This window comes from Colletotrichum destructivum, chromosome 2 (genome assembly GCF_034447905.1).
Source record: "Colletotrichum destructivum chromosome 2, complete sequence".
NCBI lineage: Eukaryota > Fungi > Ascomycota > Sordariomycetes > Glomerellales > Glomerellaceae > Colletotrichum > Colletotrichum destructivum.
The window spans coordinates 5,575,112-5,589,349 of NC_085897.1; the positions used below are offsets into that span (position 1 = coordinate 5,575,112).

A 14,238-nucleotide genomic window follows, 5' to 3' on the forward strand; every position below is an offset into this window, starting at 1 on the left:
GTGGAGTTGGAAGTCGTTAGCAGTAGATTTCACCGTTGATCCCCAGCTAGGCTGACTCACCTAGTCGATTAATGACTCGTTTTTCAATACGCGTGGAGCACATCGTGAATGTTCTGTGGGACAACGTCTAGCCGAAGCTCCAATATTCGCAGGTTCTCTCATGTGTCAAATCGCGGGGGGAGTGGCTGATAAGTCTAAGGGCCAGTGTATACCAGTATAACACAATACAAGCAGTTTGACGGGCATCTGGGGCGATTAAGGAACACAAGTCCCAGACAGCTGTAGAAAAGAATGAAGGGGCAGCAACAATATACTAACCCCAAAGAGAGACACAGGTAAGGGCATATCCACATCACAGGATATGGCGGTGTCAAGGGTATCACAAGTCATGGCACGGTCAAGGGCTCACTCAGGCTCTGCTTCGGGTCTAGGATCAGATCTTGCTCCATTATTACCATCCATTTGCGAACGTGGACACTGCTCTGACCCGCAGTATAAGTATAGCCAGTTCGCGGCTGTTGGCGGGAGAGGATTGCTCTTTGTGAATCTCGTCATTTCATCACTTACCCACCCTTCTTCCCCCGTTCTGTCCAAGCTTCACGCCAGAATGAAGATTTCTGAGGTTCTCCTTCCCGTCACCCTGCTCCTGGGCAGCGCTCTGGCTGTGGACATGAGCAAATACCAAGCGGAAGCGGAGGTCGATGCCTCGTTCAAGCCGTTCCTTGAAGCGTAAGCCACGCCACAACCCCCCTCACCGCCCGTTTGCCTCGAGTCACAAGCGGCACAAAGCTAACGATAAGTCTCACGTGGACAGCCTGTACGCATCCGCAGAGGACTACAAGTCCACTGACACTTTCACGGACTTCTTCGTCCCAGAGTCGGGCCGTCTCATCGTGCTCGAGAACAATGCGGAGGGACCCGCCGCCATCGTCAAGCTCAAGCAGGCCCTGCTCCCGACAACGGGCCAGAAGCACTGGAACCACCTGCCCAACGTCACGTCGGTGTACACCGAGACGGCCACCCAGAAGACGTACGACGTGCTTGGTCTCATCCAGACCAGGTTCGACGGCGGCAACTGCTCTGCGGCATAGTAAGCACATCACAACCCATTCGATGCCAGGCGAAAAACTACCTCAGGTTGCTGACATTGCATGAAAAATAAAAAAGCTATTCTAGCCGTTTCACTGTTCTCAAGGACAGCAAGGGCAACGTCCGCAACCAGCCTCACAGCGGCAGCCTTGTGGCGTACGATGACTACATCGTGAGCCCCGCCGAGTCGCCGACTCACATCCCTTGCTGATTCGAGGTTGCCGGTTTCACATGAGTATGTTTGGGTGCATACGCAGGGCAAACAAAGGATCTGTTCGATAGTCTGCCAGCATCGCTGTGGAAATGGGTCAAAAGCTATAATGGTAGTTAGTTTCAAAAGACCCCTTGAGAATAGAGATGCCCGACCGCTGAGATATTAGGTTCAATCAAGTCCATGGATGTGAATAAGCTTGTGGACGACTTGGCTCAGGGTAGTGAGCATAAATGCTTTGACTAATAGCATGCATCTCCTTCTAGCAGCCTGCATGACGCTGTTGATTGGCCGACTTGACTCGTAATGTAATGTGTAAGTGACGGGCCTTAACTCTCCAAGGTTCGACACCAATTTAGTTTATCCCCCAAATTGCTCATCTTGTACTCTGTAATTTCTACTTAATTGGAGTTTCAAGGCGGTACACAACAGCCACACTCATGTGAGACCTTTTGCTTCCTACACGTCATCCAACACAACTCAACAGGCTAAGGCCGCAGGTGCAGTCTTCTCAAAAAGTCAGGGAGGATCACATAAGCATCTGAGGCAATGGGTCCTGATTAGGAGCTCATGTTTGTTCATTTGGGTTCTGAAAGGGACATCCGGCGCCAGAGCCCTCCCATCTAAAGAGCGGACAATGCTACCCAACGAAATTGGAAGCATACATAAAAGTAATCCTCCAGCTGACGGCAAAGAAAAGAAATCAGGGAGATGAACGCATGGCAGCATTGAGCTGACGCGCGCGCCCCCGTCATTCAAGGTAAAATCACCAGCAGGAAACCGTATCCCTCCCCTTTTCTCTCCATCCTGCCAGCTGTAGTGCCTATGGCGCCATATGTGTGGACGCCAACGATTTCGTGTTCTCCAATTAGACGATCTCAATGGACTTGAACTCGTCGGGGATGTCGGCAGCAGAAGTGACGTTGGGGTCGGCGGCAATGGCAAAGCTAGAGGGGAGGGCGATGGTAGTTAGCACATCATTCGAAGTAAGAGAAGGATAAAGTGTTGTTATGTCAAGTAGAGTAAAAGGGAGAGAATCAGAGCATACTAAAAGGTAAGAAAAGATAAGAGGTTAGCAGTTGCTCGCGTCAAGTGGTGGGCGTGAGAATCCATACCAGTCTATCGAGCTTGTCGGCCTCGAGGCCAACGAGGTTGTACTCGGAGCCGTCGACGAGAACCAGGGTGTCGGGCTCCTGGCTGGACTGGCAGTTTTGGGGCTGACCGTCCGCGGCGAGCTGGAGCTCGGCGTCGGTGCACGTCTCATCCGAGTCGGGGGCCCTCTTCCGGTTGACGAAGCCATAACCGGCGCCGGTGAAGAGAATGCCGCCGGACTGCATGCAGATGGACGTGGCCCCGGCCGAGAAGATGGTGGAGCGGCGGTCACGGCAGTCCCCGCCCGTGTAGCCACGGCACTCGATGCGCCATTCGGAAGGGATGTAGCGGAAGAGGAGGCTCTCGGCTGTGGCGCCGACGCAGCAGACGTTGGGGTTCAGACCCCTGCAGACGCGGTAGTTGCCGCTGCAGGTCTGTCCGAAGTGCTTCTGGATGTCAATGGCGGACACGGCAGCGGCAAAGCCGACAACGATCTGGAAGAAGTGCATATTGGGAAGGAGTAATTTGGAGAAGTGATGAGGATGAGATGTGGCGGGCTTGGTTCTTGTTGCTGCGGCTGCTTGCTGGTTGAGGATGGAGGGGATATCAAAGTCGAGGGCGTTACGAGCCTTTTATAGACAAGACATCAATGGCATTGAAGACTTCGACAAACATTGTCCTTCTCTAATCGTTGCTTCGGTTTGATGATGCATCGTGAGCCATCTGCTCATGATGTCTCCAAGTTGATACTTGATCCAATTAGGAAAACCAAAGTCGCTACATTGCAGAACAAGACCCAGCTACGTGCGGTTGTCAATGACCACTGACCGCTCCTATGCGTCTGAGAGCAGTGTCTGCCTCTCAACTGGGAGTTGAAGTGTCTCTCAATGGCGTCTAGATACCGTAACACCTACCTACTTGGGAACAGTCAGACTTGGCATGTTACGGCGTTGCGAGTAAAGCACATTGTTCTCAAGAGTCTGCAGTGAGATGGGGAAGATGTATGCCAGCCTCACGTCAGACAAAAGCCCTCACTGCCTTGAAAGGGACAGAAGATGGACCGTTTAGTCAGTATGAATCAACTCGAATAGAACTACGACTACTACGCCAAGCGTCCCGCATAGCCGGAGACGGCAATGCTAACCGCTGACAAGGGGCTTGGCTGTAAGCAGCAGTGATGGTTTCGGATGGGATTGCAACATCGGTGTAGCAAGTTACGGCATTGTTGACTTTGCGTTAATCAGTGAGTTGACGCACTAGCAACGGCCGACTTTGAGTGCGGACATCTGGTGGACCGGTCCTTTCCTGCCAGTAACTGGCAGTTGATGGGGTCTTTGATATTGGTGATGTGCCTGGCCGGCTGGGGTATTTTCTTGAGCCGGCCTGGCATGGATGCATGTAAGTGGCAAAATGCACGTATCATACTGCTCTGGTTGGCCAGCATGACATTTCCGTCTCTGCAAACCGCCTTCTCCGCAGATAGGCCACTTTCCACATTACATGGCTTGCCTATTGCCTTCGTTTTGAGCAGTGGTAATTGGTCGCATTCAGAGTTAGGCGCGGTTCTTCCCGTCTGGTGATCCCTTGCAGACTGTGAAATCTTCTCACCTTCGTTTCTGCTGCCTACTGGAGTCGTTTCACGATATAGAGATTGCCCGGGACAATCATCAAGACCACCGCGTGTAACGTATCAAGCGGCTGGAGAGAGTTGACTAGTCCTCGTGCAATCATCGCTGCATACGCCGGGCGAAGGCTCCGCTATGCACGCATGCATGAACCGCCCTTGGCGAGGCCGTTGCCCAAGGGGCCAAGGGTTCCTAGCAACCCGCGGCCCCCGGCCCGGCGCGAAGCAAGCCTACGGCTATTCCCGCCCGAGGGGAGCTGGCCGGCAGTAAGCTCTTTCATCGTCATCTCCGAGTGCCTCCGGTGCTCTCAACCTGACAAACCCCTTCCTCGCTTTCCATGATCTTGCCACCTCTTTACGCGCGTAAGTCCCCGCACAGCCAAGAATCAATAAATTGTGCTGGGCACCCCACACCAATACGTTTTTACCTAGCGCCGGATACTTCTTTCTTCCCGTTGTGGACTCTCTTCTCGAAGGGCATTGGGCAGGGAGGGGGTTCTCAACTCTTATAGTCACATCACATCACAGAGTACTATTACTAGTTCTTACTACTTGCAGCAAGCACAGACTTGCTTGGCAGAACCGGAACAGCTTCATGTCCGGTTTGACATCTGAGCTTGTTAGCATATCGGAGAGGTGAGAGGACACCGGCGCCGACGGTCTTCATCCTGCTTCTCGGAACAGTCCATAGCTCGGAATCGGCTTCGCTCAGACCACGAGCCCACCCACGACAGTGGCACACACGCACACACACACCCATACACAGAGGCTCAGCTCGGGGACGAACCCGATGCCGCGAACGGCAAAAGGGTGCCAAGACGGGCGTGCCGTTGCGATAAAAACGTGGAAACCGGGACCAGGCACGGAGATGTAGACAAACAGGATCTGGCGACAGCCTGCCTTACTGCCAGTTTCCAGCTTCACCCTATTCGTCGTACGGACTTCCGCAAAGTCAGAAAGGGCTGGACATGGGACGGTCGGGACACGAGCCCCTTCGGGGTCCCTCTTTTGATGTCATCAAACCCTCCCGACCACCCGCCGAAAGAGGTCCAGATCACGGCTCATTGAGCGCCTCGTTATGATTAGCTCTTAACTCGGAACATGGCTGTTCGTGGCTGCCCCCGTTCTATGTATCTCGGGGATGGGGCAGAACAGAGAGATTAGTGAGGTTGTCCGAAGTTTTTTGGCGGTCCCAATTTCGTCGAAACATGTTTCCACCGTAGACTTTGGTTCCAGTCTTGGTCGAATGCCTTCCATCGTTGGTGGCACGGCCTTTGTTACCGCCGCTGAGTGGTTTCAACACACCTAGACCGGTGGTGCATTTGACTCTCAAACTTCCGGATCGTCCTCTGGATCACATATCCGGATTCCGATGACAGGTTCTGATGGCGTGATTCCGGCGGTTGTCAACTCAGTACGAGATATACAAAAGCCAGCCATGGCTGCCCGAGGGATCCGGTAACCTTCTTCCCCTTGCTTGTGTTGCGAACCCAAGAACCGGTGTATTTACTCGCCATGGAGCACTTTCGGGACACAGCGTTTGGTCATGCCATGCAGCTCATGACAGGAGGCACGGTTCCTCAACTGCAGTATCTTGACGAGCGGAGTCGCGATGGTTGGCGGCAGTACATCGAGCAGGACAAGTCTGCATGCACATCACGACATGGCCAGGACGAGGTACTCGAGAAGGGTGGAAACAGCGAAAGCAGACCGGCGGATGAAGGCAGGATCCATCCATCAAGAACTTCCAGTGCGGACACGGCCCAGACGATGGTGCCTGACGAGGCGGATGGGTATGACAGTGCCGGCGACATCAGCATCGACCCCGAGAAAGGACAATACTCCCATATCATCAAGTTTCTGCCCGACGACCCCGAGGTAGGTGTCTCCGAGTCTTGAATTGCGTCTTCTTTCCATGAACTAATCATCATCATCATCGTAACAGAACCCTCAGAACTGGCCCGTAGCGAAGAAGGTGTTCGTCACCTTTCAGATCTGCCTCTTGACAGCCAGCATCTACATAGGCTCCGCCATCTACACGGCCGGGTTGACGGATGTCATGCAGGTGTTTGGCGTCAGTCAGGTGTCGGCACTGCTTGGCCTCACGCTCTTTGTAGCCGGTTACGGTCTCGGTCCTGTATGTTTTTTTTCGCTTGGTGCCTCACCTGAACTCTTTCTATCTCTCTCTACCCCTTTCTATAATATCCTCTATCATCGTCTCTCTTTAATTGGGCTTACTGACTGATGGTAAAGATGATATGGAGCCCCCTCTCTGAGGTCCCCCAAGTCGGCCGGAATCCCGTCTACATCGGCACCCTTTTCGTCTTCTTCCTGCTGCAGATCCCAACGGCCACGTCGTCCAGCTTCGGCATGCTCCTCGCCTTCCGATTCATCTCCGGATTCGTCGGTTCCCCGGTTCTGGCCACCGGTGGCGCCACCTTGGTAGACATCTGGTCGCCCAAGAAGAGGGCGTATCCGATCGCCTGCTGGGGTATCGCCGCCGTGGCGGGCCCGACACTGGGCCCCGTCGTGGGCGGATTCGCGGCCATGGCCAAGGGCTGGACGTGGCCCATCTGGGAGCTGATGTGGCTGAGCGGGCTCGTCTTCATCTTGCTCTTCTTCTGCCTCCCCGAGACAAGTTCCACCAACATTTTGTACCGCCGAGCCAAGCGACTCCGGAAGATCACAGGTAACGAGAAGATCAAGAGCGAGCCCGAGGTGATGGCCGAGGACCTGACGGGCAAGGAAATCGTCATGATGTGCTTGGTGCGCCCGTTCACGCTCAACTTTGCGGAGCCTATGGTGTTCCTGCTCAATCTCTACATCGCCTTGATCTACGGCCTTCTGTACATCTGGTTCGAGTCATTCCCCATCATCTTCACCGGCATCTACGGCTTCAGCCCCGGAATGCAGGGCCTCGCTTTCTTGGGCATCATGGCCGGCGCCTTCGTCGCCATCCCGCCCTTCTTCTGGTATCTGCACAAGTATCTCGAGCCGCAGTTCGACGAAAACGGCGACATACAGCCCGAGAAGCGGCTGCCTCCGGCGTTTGTCGGCGCGTTCGCGATCCCGCTTTGCCTCTTCTGGTTCGGCTGGTCGGCGAGGGCGGACGTCCACTGGATCGTGCCCGTCATCGGCTCGGCGTGGTTCAGCGTCGGTTCCACGTTCCTGTTCAACTCGGTCCTCAACTACCTGCCCGACGCGTACCCGGCATACGCGGCGTCCGTCCTGGCGGGCAACGACCTGTTCAGGAGCGCCTTTGGCGCGAGCTTTCCGTTGTTTGCAAACACCATGTACGAGAGGCTGGGCGTGAACTGGGCGAGCTCGCTGTTGGGGTTTCTGGCGATTGTGTTCATCCCTATCCCGTTTGTGCTGTACAAGGTGCGTTGCAATCTGACCACGACTGTAGAAACGGATTGAAGAGGCTAACACTGAACAGGTCGGAGCCAATTTGAGGAAGAATCACAGCACGCACGCAAGGAAGGATATTTGAGGAAGAAGAGGCCCAAGAGTCTGGCCGAAGAAGATCTCAAGTCGGTAATTGTCAGCATGGCAGCAGGTCGTTCATCGTGGAGCAGAGTTGTCCGGAGTCATGCATAATTACACTTACACTCCTATCTCCCACATTGATTGCATTTGAGTTTATCGAGCGTTCTGATAGACAGTCAGGCATAAATGTGTTATCGTGCTGCAGATAATTCGCATCAAATCGTGCCGGTTCTGTCATTTGCGTTTGACGTTAAGGAGAGACCACTGTTTACACGTATCCGTAGGTGATGCTTGACACTCAGACAAATATGCAAATCTCTCTGGCCAAGTATTGCAGTGCAGCCTATTCAGCTTTTGCGCCTCCTTCCCGTCAGTCTGTCTTCATTAACTTCAACCCAACAACTACAGGGGTATTTGGATGGGGACACGCTTGAATTCTGTTCTTTTCTTGCCAACTCAGCAGAGCATGCACAGTGGAATGTATTAACATTTTGCCTAGATCATGTCTGGTTTAAGCCTCCAGAGGCAGTGCAACAGTTGCACAAGGCCAGGGTAAGAATGGGTTAAGTGCGTCAAGAGACCATCAAACACCCAGTAACATGCTGCACAAATATCCACGAAAGTGCGTCCTCATAACTTGAATCCCCCCATCAGGTCCCGGCTTGAATCATCCCTTGCCTGATGAACCATGTTACAATATACTACTGCTTCTTCAGATAAGGACCTGCTGAAATACCATCTTGATGGCTTCTGGAACAAGATAATGTAGTGCCTATTCAGCAAGAAAAGCCCACTAATTTCGGACTAACTCGACAGGGTGCAAGGCTGTGCTACCTGAGTTGCCTCCCCAATGTTTGGCGTATTCAGTCCGTCCTGAGATGCAAACCGTCCAAATACTAGCCGCTTTCCCGTCTAAACTCACCGTTTTGCCTGGTCCGTCTGAAACCCAGCCATGTTTCCGTCCAAGGCCCAGTTTACCTTCCGTCTAGAGCTACCGTCTGTCCTCCGTCCTGGTGTTGTGCCTTCCAAGATGAGAGCTCACCTCACTTCACCTCACTTCATTTCTCCTCACCTCACTTCGTCTCACTCGACATTTGCCTGCACAAACCTACTCAGCTCTTTCCACACCAAGGGCTCTTTCTCTTTTGTGAATTCATGCTCGGCTAAGAGTTTTCACCCGCACAATCCTTTCTCTCTTTTCTCGTCGCACCTTTTCTCTCCTTGTCGAAATTTTCGTCCTCCCCTCCAACTTTCAACTCATAACCAAACCGCCCGCACTCCCTCACTGCACCTCTTTCCCCCCTTCTTCCCTTTCAAACCTCCTCCAAAACACCGTCTCAAAGCCGAATTCATTTCTTTATGTTAATACTGATTTTCAACTCCTTGCGAGTGGGCTTCAGCAAGGAGTCACGATTCACAGCAACTGTTCAATGCTGCCTTATCTGGGTCGTCTCTTCATTCATCAAAATCACATGGCTGATCCGTCTGGGCGCTCTTGATCAAGGGAATTATGCGACCACTTCTAAGGAGCTGGAATTGATCATGGAGCAGAGTTGAAGGCGCAAGCCAATGAATGTGAGTTTCCATTCTTCAAACTCTCAAACTGCGACGTTTGAGTACGCGCTGACCTCAACCATCGAAATAACAGGCTTTCATCAGTATCATGGATCTTTGCCCTGATTACACCCAGAAACATGCACGAAACCAGCGTCCCATCACCTCAGGTCAAACCCCATCACCTGTTGTACCAGCCACTCCAGCCGGACTTGTCTGGACTCGAGGGTGCAGCAGGTGGTGCCTGCTGGTGATGAGTTGTTGGATGAGTTTGAGATGGTGGCCTGCCCTTTGGCTTTTGCCAATTTGTGTGCAAGAGCTCCAAAGACATGTTGAAGCTGGGAAGCTTGGAGATTGAGTAATGATAGTGATGAGGTATGGCACATCTTAAGACTGGAGCTACTTCTCCCCCGACCGAGCAACGCAATGCTGCTGTTCCAATGCTGACCCAAATTGTTTTCCAATAGTCTCAAGATGAAAAGCACATCCATGGTGCTGGTTGATGGTGCTTCCTCAACCAGCACAGCATTCTCCGAAGGGCTTGAAAATCAAGCACATCCATGGTGCTGGTTGTCGGTGCTTCCGCAACTAGCACCGTGGACTGCCCTTGGGTGTTTGAGGAGGATGAAGAAGTCGACAAGAAACTCCAAGATGTGCCTTCTGTTCAAGTAGCATTGCTCGGATGGACCCCTTTTTTGTGGTATGGTGCTTCCATATCCCATGAAGGTGGTTTCAATGGCGACACCGACTCCCACGTCAGCACAATCGACGCCAATGGTAATCCAATTGCCTACAATGGATGCCTGTCTCAATGATAGCCAACAAGTACCTCCCTCTATACACCGACAACACCGTCCGCCGCTGCAAGGCTGTCATACACATCCACAACCCGGTAAATGCGACATGGTGCTTCCATGACGCAGACACTGGGTTCCCGCCCCCAAATCCATCTCCAACATGATGATCGGCTGCATCACCCGCCGCGCCAGCCACTCCAGCCGAGGTTTCTCGGACTCGAGGGCGTGGTGGGGTGATGTATGATGGTGATGGGGGATGGGACGCCGCGTGTATGGTGCAACTGCATCCGCCACAAAACCATGCAAACTGGAGGTCGAACTCGCTCGCAAGAACGGCCACGTCACTCGCCGCGCCAGCCACTCCAGCCGAAATCGTTCGGACTCGAGGGCGTGGTGGATGACGGGGATGGCGAATGGGCGGTCACATGTATGGACCATGGTGCTTCCATGTCGCCTACATGAGGCTTCTCCGTCGACTTCCCTCCACATACGCAGCTGTCAGAGAGAGCCGGCTGTTTCTGCTACGCTTGGAACTCTGTCCAGTTTCGTATGCACTCCGAAGAAGCTTGTGGGCACTGGCTCCTCCAAGTTTGCCGAGATGCTGAATCCCACGTACCAGTTCCGTATTCGGCGTCGACGAAAGCTTGTCAAATGGCTTCCCGATCCGATGGTTTGAGAGTGGAATGCTCTTAGAAGCTCGCTGGAGATCAACTTCACAGACAGGAACGGCCGTGTCACCCGCCGTGCCAGCCACTCCAGCCGAACCAGTTCGGACTCGAGGGCATGGTGGGTGATGCGTGGCGGTGATGGATGGTCTTTTGTTCTCTGTTTCAAACTGGTTGGACGATGCTTCCTGATTGGAGTGTTTTCCGACTTGCTTTCTTCGTACAGAATGGTTTCCAAAAGGTGGGAGTGCTTCGTCGACGATTGGCAGACTGGGGTACAGGAACGGTCCTGTACAACCACGTGGCCGGTCCTGGCATCAAGGAGAAGAGGCTGGAGTCTGCCGGGGCACTCTTACCAAATGTCAGTTCAGGGATTTCAAGTGGAGGTCAAGAGGACCTTTGCCATTGAGATCGGGGTCTTGTTGAAAGACAATGTCAGAGTAAGTTCAGACTGTTTCGCCGCTTCGCCTCGCTTCGCCTCTTAACCCTTGCTGACTCTCCAAAGACACCACCAGACAGGAACCCAGGTGGTGTTCTTTCATTGACATGGTCCCGATTAACTCAAGATTGAAGACGAGAATGGTGGTTGTGGTTGCTTTCATTACTCGATTTTTCGCCATCTCCTCCAGCAAGAGCAAGGTTGAATGGGTTGAGCAGGACCTCCCCTTATTTAGTTCGAATTTTCTTCAGGTTCAACTCACGAAGAGCTTCAAACAAAAAACATTACTGTGGTTATGGTCCGTGGTGGTCTTTCGACACCAGATGTGGAAGAGTGGAAGAGGAAGATGAGAAGATGAGAAGATGAGAAGATGAGAAGATGAGAAGATGAGAAGATGAGAAGATGAGAAGATGAGAAGATGAGGAATGCTTGGATACTGGGATACTGTGATATTGGCACATGGGAACTTGGGAACAATCAAGGCTGGACAAGGTGCGGCAAAGACAGAATAGAGTCCTCCAGGTTCAGACACAATGCTCTAGGTTCAATATTGATGACTTTGTTTCCCCGGCCATCATGTTCGTTTGTCGAGTCAGCTATTCTGGTGATGCGTCGTCAGTGACAGCTGCTGGCTCGCCAACCCTGTCCAGCGGTCCACTTCCGCTCCTTATCGACAGCGCTGTCCGAAGTGCGGAGAGTCTTTTACTTACTCTTCATCGGGAAACTCTCCCTCGACACCACAGCCCGAACACATCCCTCAGACACCCTTCCATCCGCACAATATATCGCATATCAGCTAAAAAATATACACCACACGGCTCTCATCGCGAACATGCCGACAAGTTCCCATGGAACCGCTTATACCGCCGCCAATGGAGTCTCCAGCCGAGCGACGACGGCGGCGGCGTAGGGTCCCCGACGCGGTCCGGAAGAGGGCGTCGCGCGCGTGCGACAGGTGCAAGGCGCGCAAGAACAGATGCGTCGAGACGGCTTCCGGTATCTGCGTACGGTGCACCGAGGGTTCCCATCCGTGCCGGTTCGATCGTGAGCGCGATGGCGACGAGGAAGTCTCCGGGTCAGCAGCGACCGTCACGGCATCGACGTCCTCGACGAAGCCCGAAAACGGTGTTGCGATTCTCCCCGAGGGGGCAAACGACAGCTTGGACGACGACTGCTCGCCAGCAGCCAGTGTGCCCTCCGAGGCCTTCATGTGGCCTCGCTTTCTATCCCGGCTACGAGACGCCTTCTGCCTGGACTCTCAACCGGGACCAGATGAGCAAGACATGACGAGACCGCAGATACGCCCATCTCGTCCAGCTTCGCCTGACACGGCAGAGCTTCGACGCGTCAAGAAAGCTGTCAAGGGCTTCCCACCGCGGGAAGTGGCCGACTTCCTCGTCTCCGTGTGCATCGCCTACGGGACGGATGTCTTTTTCTACCTCGACCAGGCACAGTTCACAGCCGAACTCGACCAATTCTACACGTGTCAGGTATCGCCTCTACGACTGGACACGGGCTTTGTGTGTCTTGCCTTGGCGGTGTTTGCTCTGGGTAGCCAGTGGACGGCTATGGCTCGGCCAGAAGACTCGCGCGTCGAGAACGCGGCCGCTGGTCACAACTTTGACCCTGGCCGCGTCTTCTACGACCAGGCTCGCATCCTGATACCTGACCTCATCGACCGGTCGTGCATCAGATCCGTCCAGGCGACCTTCATCCTTGGCGTCTATCTCATGCCGGCCAGCGCTATCAGCGCCTCATATGTTTACATGGGCCTGGCCCTGCGGAAAGCACTCTCGATCGGACTCCATCAAGAGCCCGACGATCCGGCGCTGAGCTCCGAGGAAAAGGAGGCTCGGAGGAGGCTTTGGTGGTCTATTTACTCCTTGGAAAGGTTTGTTCTGCTCCCAACAGCGCGCGTGGCTCTCGCTCGAAACCCAAGCTGATGGTTCCCGACTTCCAGGACCGTCACCATCAAGCTCAACCGACCACGATCCATCAGCCAGGACATCATCTCAGCCCGCCTCCCTCGACCAACATCGCGGGACAAAGTCCAGAGGTTTGATAACGTCCAGCACCAGATCGCCAACGCGAACTTCGTCCTCATCATCGACAAGCTCTCACAGCCCGGGTAAGTCGCTCCTCTCACCGAGTAAAAGCTACGTCTTCCTTGCTTCTGGATTATGTTCTGACACAACGCCCCTTCAGCGCGTGGTCAAGTACCAACCAGCAGCCTCTACCCGACTCAGATCTGCCCCAAACTCTACAAGACACCAAGGTCTCGCTCAAGACGTGGAAAAAGGACCTGCCGCCCTCTCTCGACCTCCGGAACATCAACCCCAAGTCCTCCAGCTACCGGGCCGTCTTCCACCTCCACCTCAACTACTACTTCGCCTGGATAGACATGGGCAAGGTGTCCGTCGTCACCGTCGTGCGAGCACGTCTCCGCGCAGCGTTCCGCCCCGGCGACGAGCCCCAGGCCATCAGCCAGAGCATCCAAAGCTCGGCCGACGCGTGTATCAGAGCAGCCAAGAAGATGCTCGACCTCTTCGACGGCCTCTGCCGCGGCGGCAACATGGCGCGCTTCTCCTTCACCGACTTCCAGGGCTGCAGCATCGCCACCATCATCGTGCTGCTCGCCGGCATCCTGGACCGCGACGCCGGGTACGAGGGCCGCGTGGGTTTCGGGCTGGACTGCCTCCGCCGGATGGCCTGTGGCGGGAACGCCACGGCGAGGATGGGCGTGCGGTTCGTCGAGGCTCTGCAGTCCATCACGGATGAAGCGAGGCGCAAGCTGGTGAACGCGCCACGGGAGCGTGGAACCGGGTCTGCTGGTTCAGCAAAAGGGGAAGACGGCTATGGACGCTGGGCTGAGTGGCTTGCCAGCACGGAGAATACTACCATTCAAAACTCCTCGGGTGACGAGTCCGAGTCCGACTTGGAACAGGCAGAGGAGTCGACGATCAATGTCGTGGGCGTATCATCGTGGCCGCCAGCCCTGCAACCCTCTCCATGGGAGGAAGAGGCTGCCCTTCAGCTCCAAGAAATGTCAACATCCAGGCTTCTGCCGATTAATGATCCAGAGGTTCCTCATGGTGACCAGGGTTCAATGGGCATGCCGGCTTCTGAAGATGCCTGGATGCCTTCACTTGCTTGGAACGATGACCAAATGTACCTGATGGGACTAACTGGCATGGATGTCCTAGACTTCACGAGCATGTCTTAGCTGCTGACAGCAAGGCAGCTGGGACTTGACCCCCCTTGGCCTTCCTTGTTACATT

At 54.2% G+C, this 14,238-nt stretch overlaps 5 protein-coding genes across 5 annotated transcripts; 3 read left to right on the forward strand and 2 right to left on the reverse strand.

Moving 5' to 3' along the window:
• The first annotated feature begins 549 nt into the window (after positions 1-549).
• Positions 550-1,385, forward strand: CDEST_03891 (uncharacterized protein). Its single transcript, XM_062920050.1, has 3 exons — positions 550-729; positions 815-1,090; positions 1,168-1,385. The coding sequence occupies exons 1-3, from the start codon at positions 608-610 to the stop codon at positions 1,298-1,300; spliced, it is 531 nt and encodes a 176-aa protein (XP_062776101.1). The 5' UTR covers positions 550-607; the 3' UTR covers positions 1,301-1,385.
• A 783-nt stretch (positions 1,386-2,168) lies between these two features.
• Positions 2,169-2,901, reverse strand: CDEST_03892 (uncharacterized protein; the record flags this gene model as incomplete). The annotated part of the gene is made up of 2 exons (XM_062920051.1): positions 2,169-2,247; positions 2,459-2,901. 2 exons carry the CDS (start codon positions 2,899-2,901, stop codon positions 2,169-2,171), a joined length of 522 nt encoding a protein of 173 aa, XP_062776102.1.
• Positions 2,902-5,531: 2,630 nt separating this feature from the next.
• On the forward strand, positions 5,532-7,436 carry CDEST_03893 (Putative major facilitator superfamily, MFS transporter superfamily; the record flags this gene model as incomplete). The annotated part of the gene is made up of 3 exons (XM_062920052.1): positions 5,532-5,894; positions 5,962-6,153; positions 6,270-7,436. The coding sequence occupies 3 exons, from the start codon at positions 5,532-5,534 to the stop codon at positions 7,434-7,436; spliced, it is 1,722 nt and encodes a 573-aa protein (XP_062776103.1).
• Positions 7,437-10,310: 2,874 nt separating this feature from the next.
• On the reverse strand, positions 10,311-11,141 carry CDEST_03894 (uncharacterized protein; the record flags this gene model as incomplete). The annotated part of the gene is made up of 2 exons (XM_062920053.1): positions 10,311-10,705; positions 11,018-11,141. 2 exons carry the CDS (start codon positions 11,139-11,141, stop codon positions 10,311-10,313), a joined length of 519 nt encoding a protein of 172 aa, XP_062776104.1.
• Positions 11,142-11,832: 691 nt separating this feature from the next.
• Positions 11,833-14,183, forward strand: CDEST_03895 (uncharacterized protein; the record flags this gene model as incomplete). Its single annotated transcript, XM_062920054.1, has 3 exons — positions 11,833-12,851; positions 12,921-13,088; positions 13,166-14,183. The coding sequence occupies 3 exons, from the start codon at positions 11,833-11,835 to the stop codon at positions 14,181-14,183; spliced, it is 2,205 nt and encodes a 734-aa protein (XP_062776105.1).
• Positions 14,184-14,238: the final 55 nt, after the last annotated feature.

Excerpts from the sequence above, each read along its gene's own strand:
- CDEST_03891 (XM_062920050.1), top strand. The coding sequence starts at position 608 with ATGAAGATTTCTGAGGTTCTCCTTCCCGTCACCCTGCTCCTGGGCAGC. Across the intron at positions 730-814 it reads TTCAAGCCGTTCCTTGAAGC|CCTGTACGCATCCGCAGAGG; the intron begins GTAAGCCACGCC and ends TCACGTGGACAG. Across the intron at positions 1,091-1,167 it reads GGCAACTGCTCTGCGGCATA|CTATTCTAGCCGTTTCACTG; the intron begins GTAAGCACATCA and ends AAAATAAAAAAG.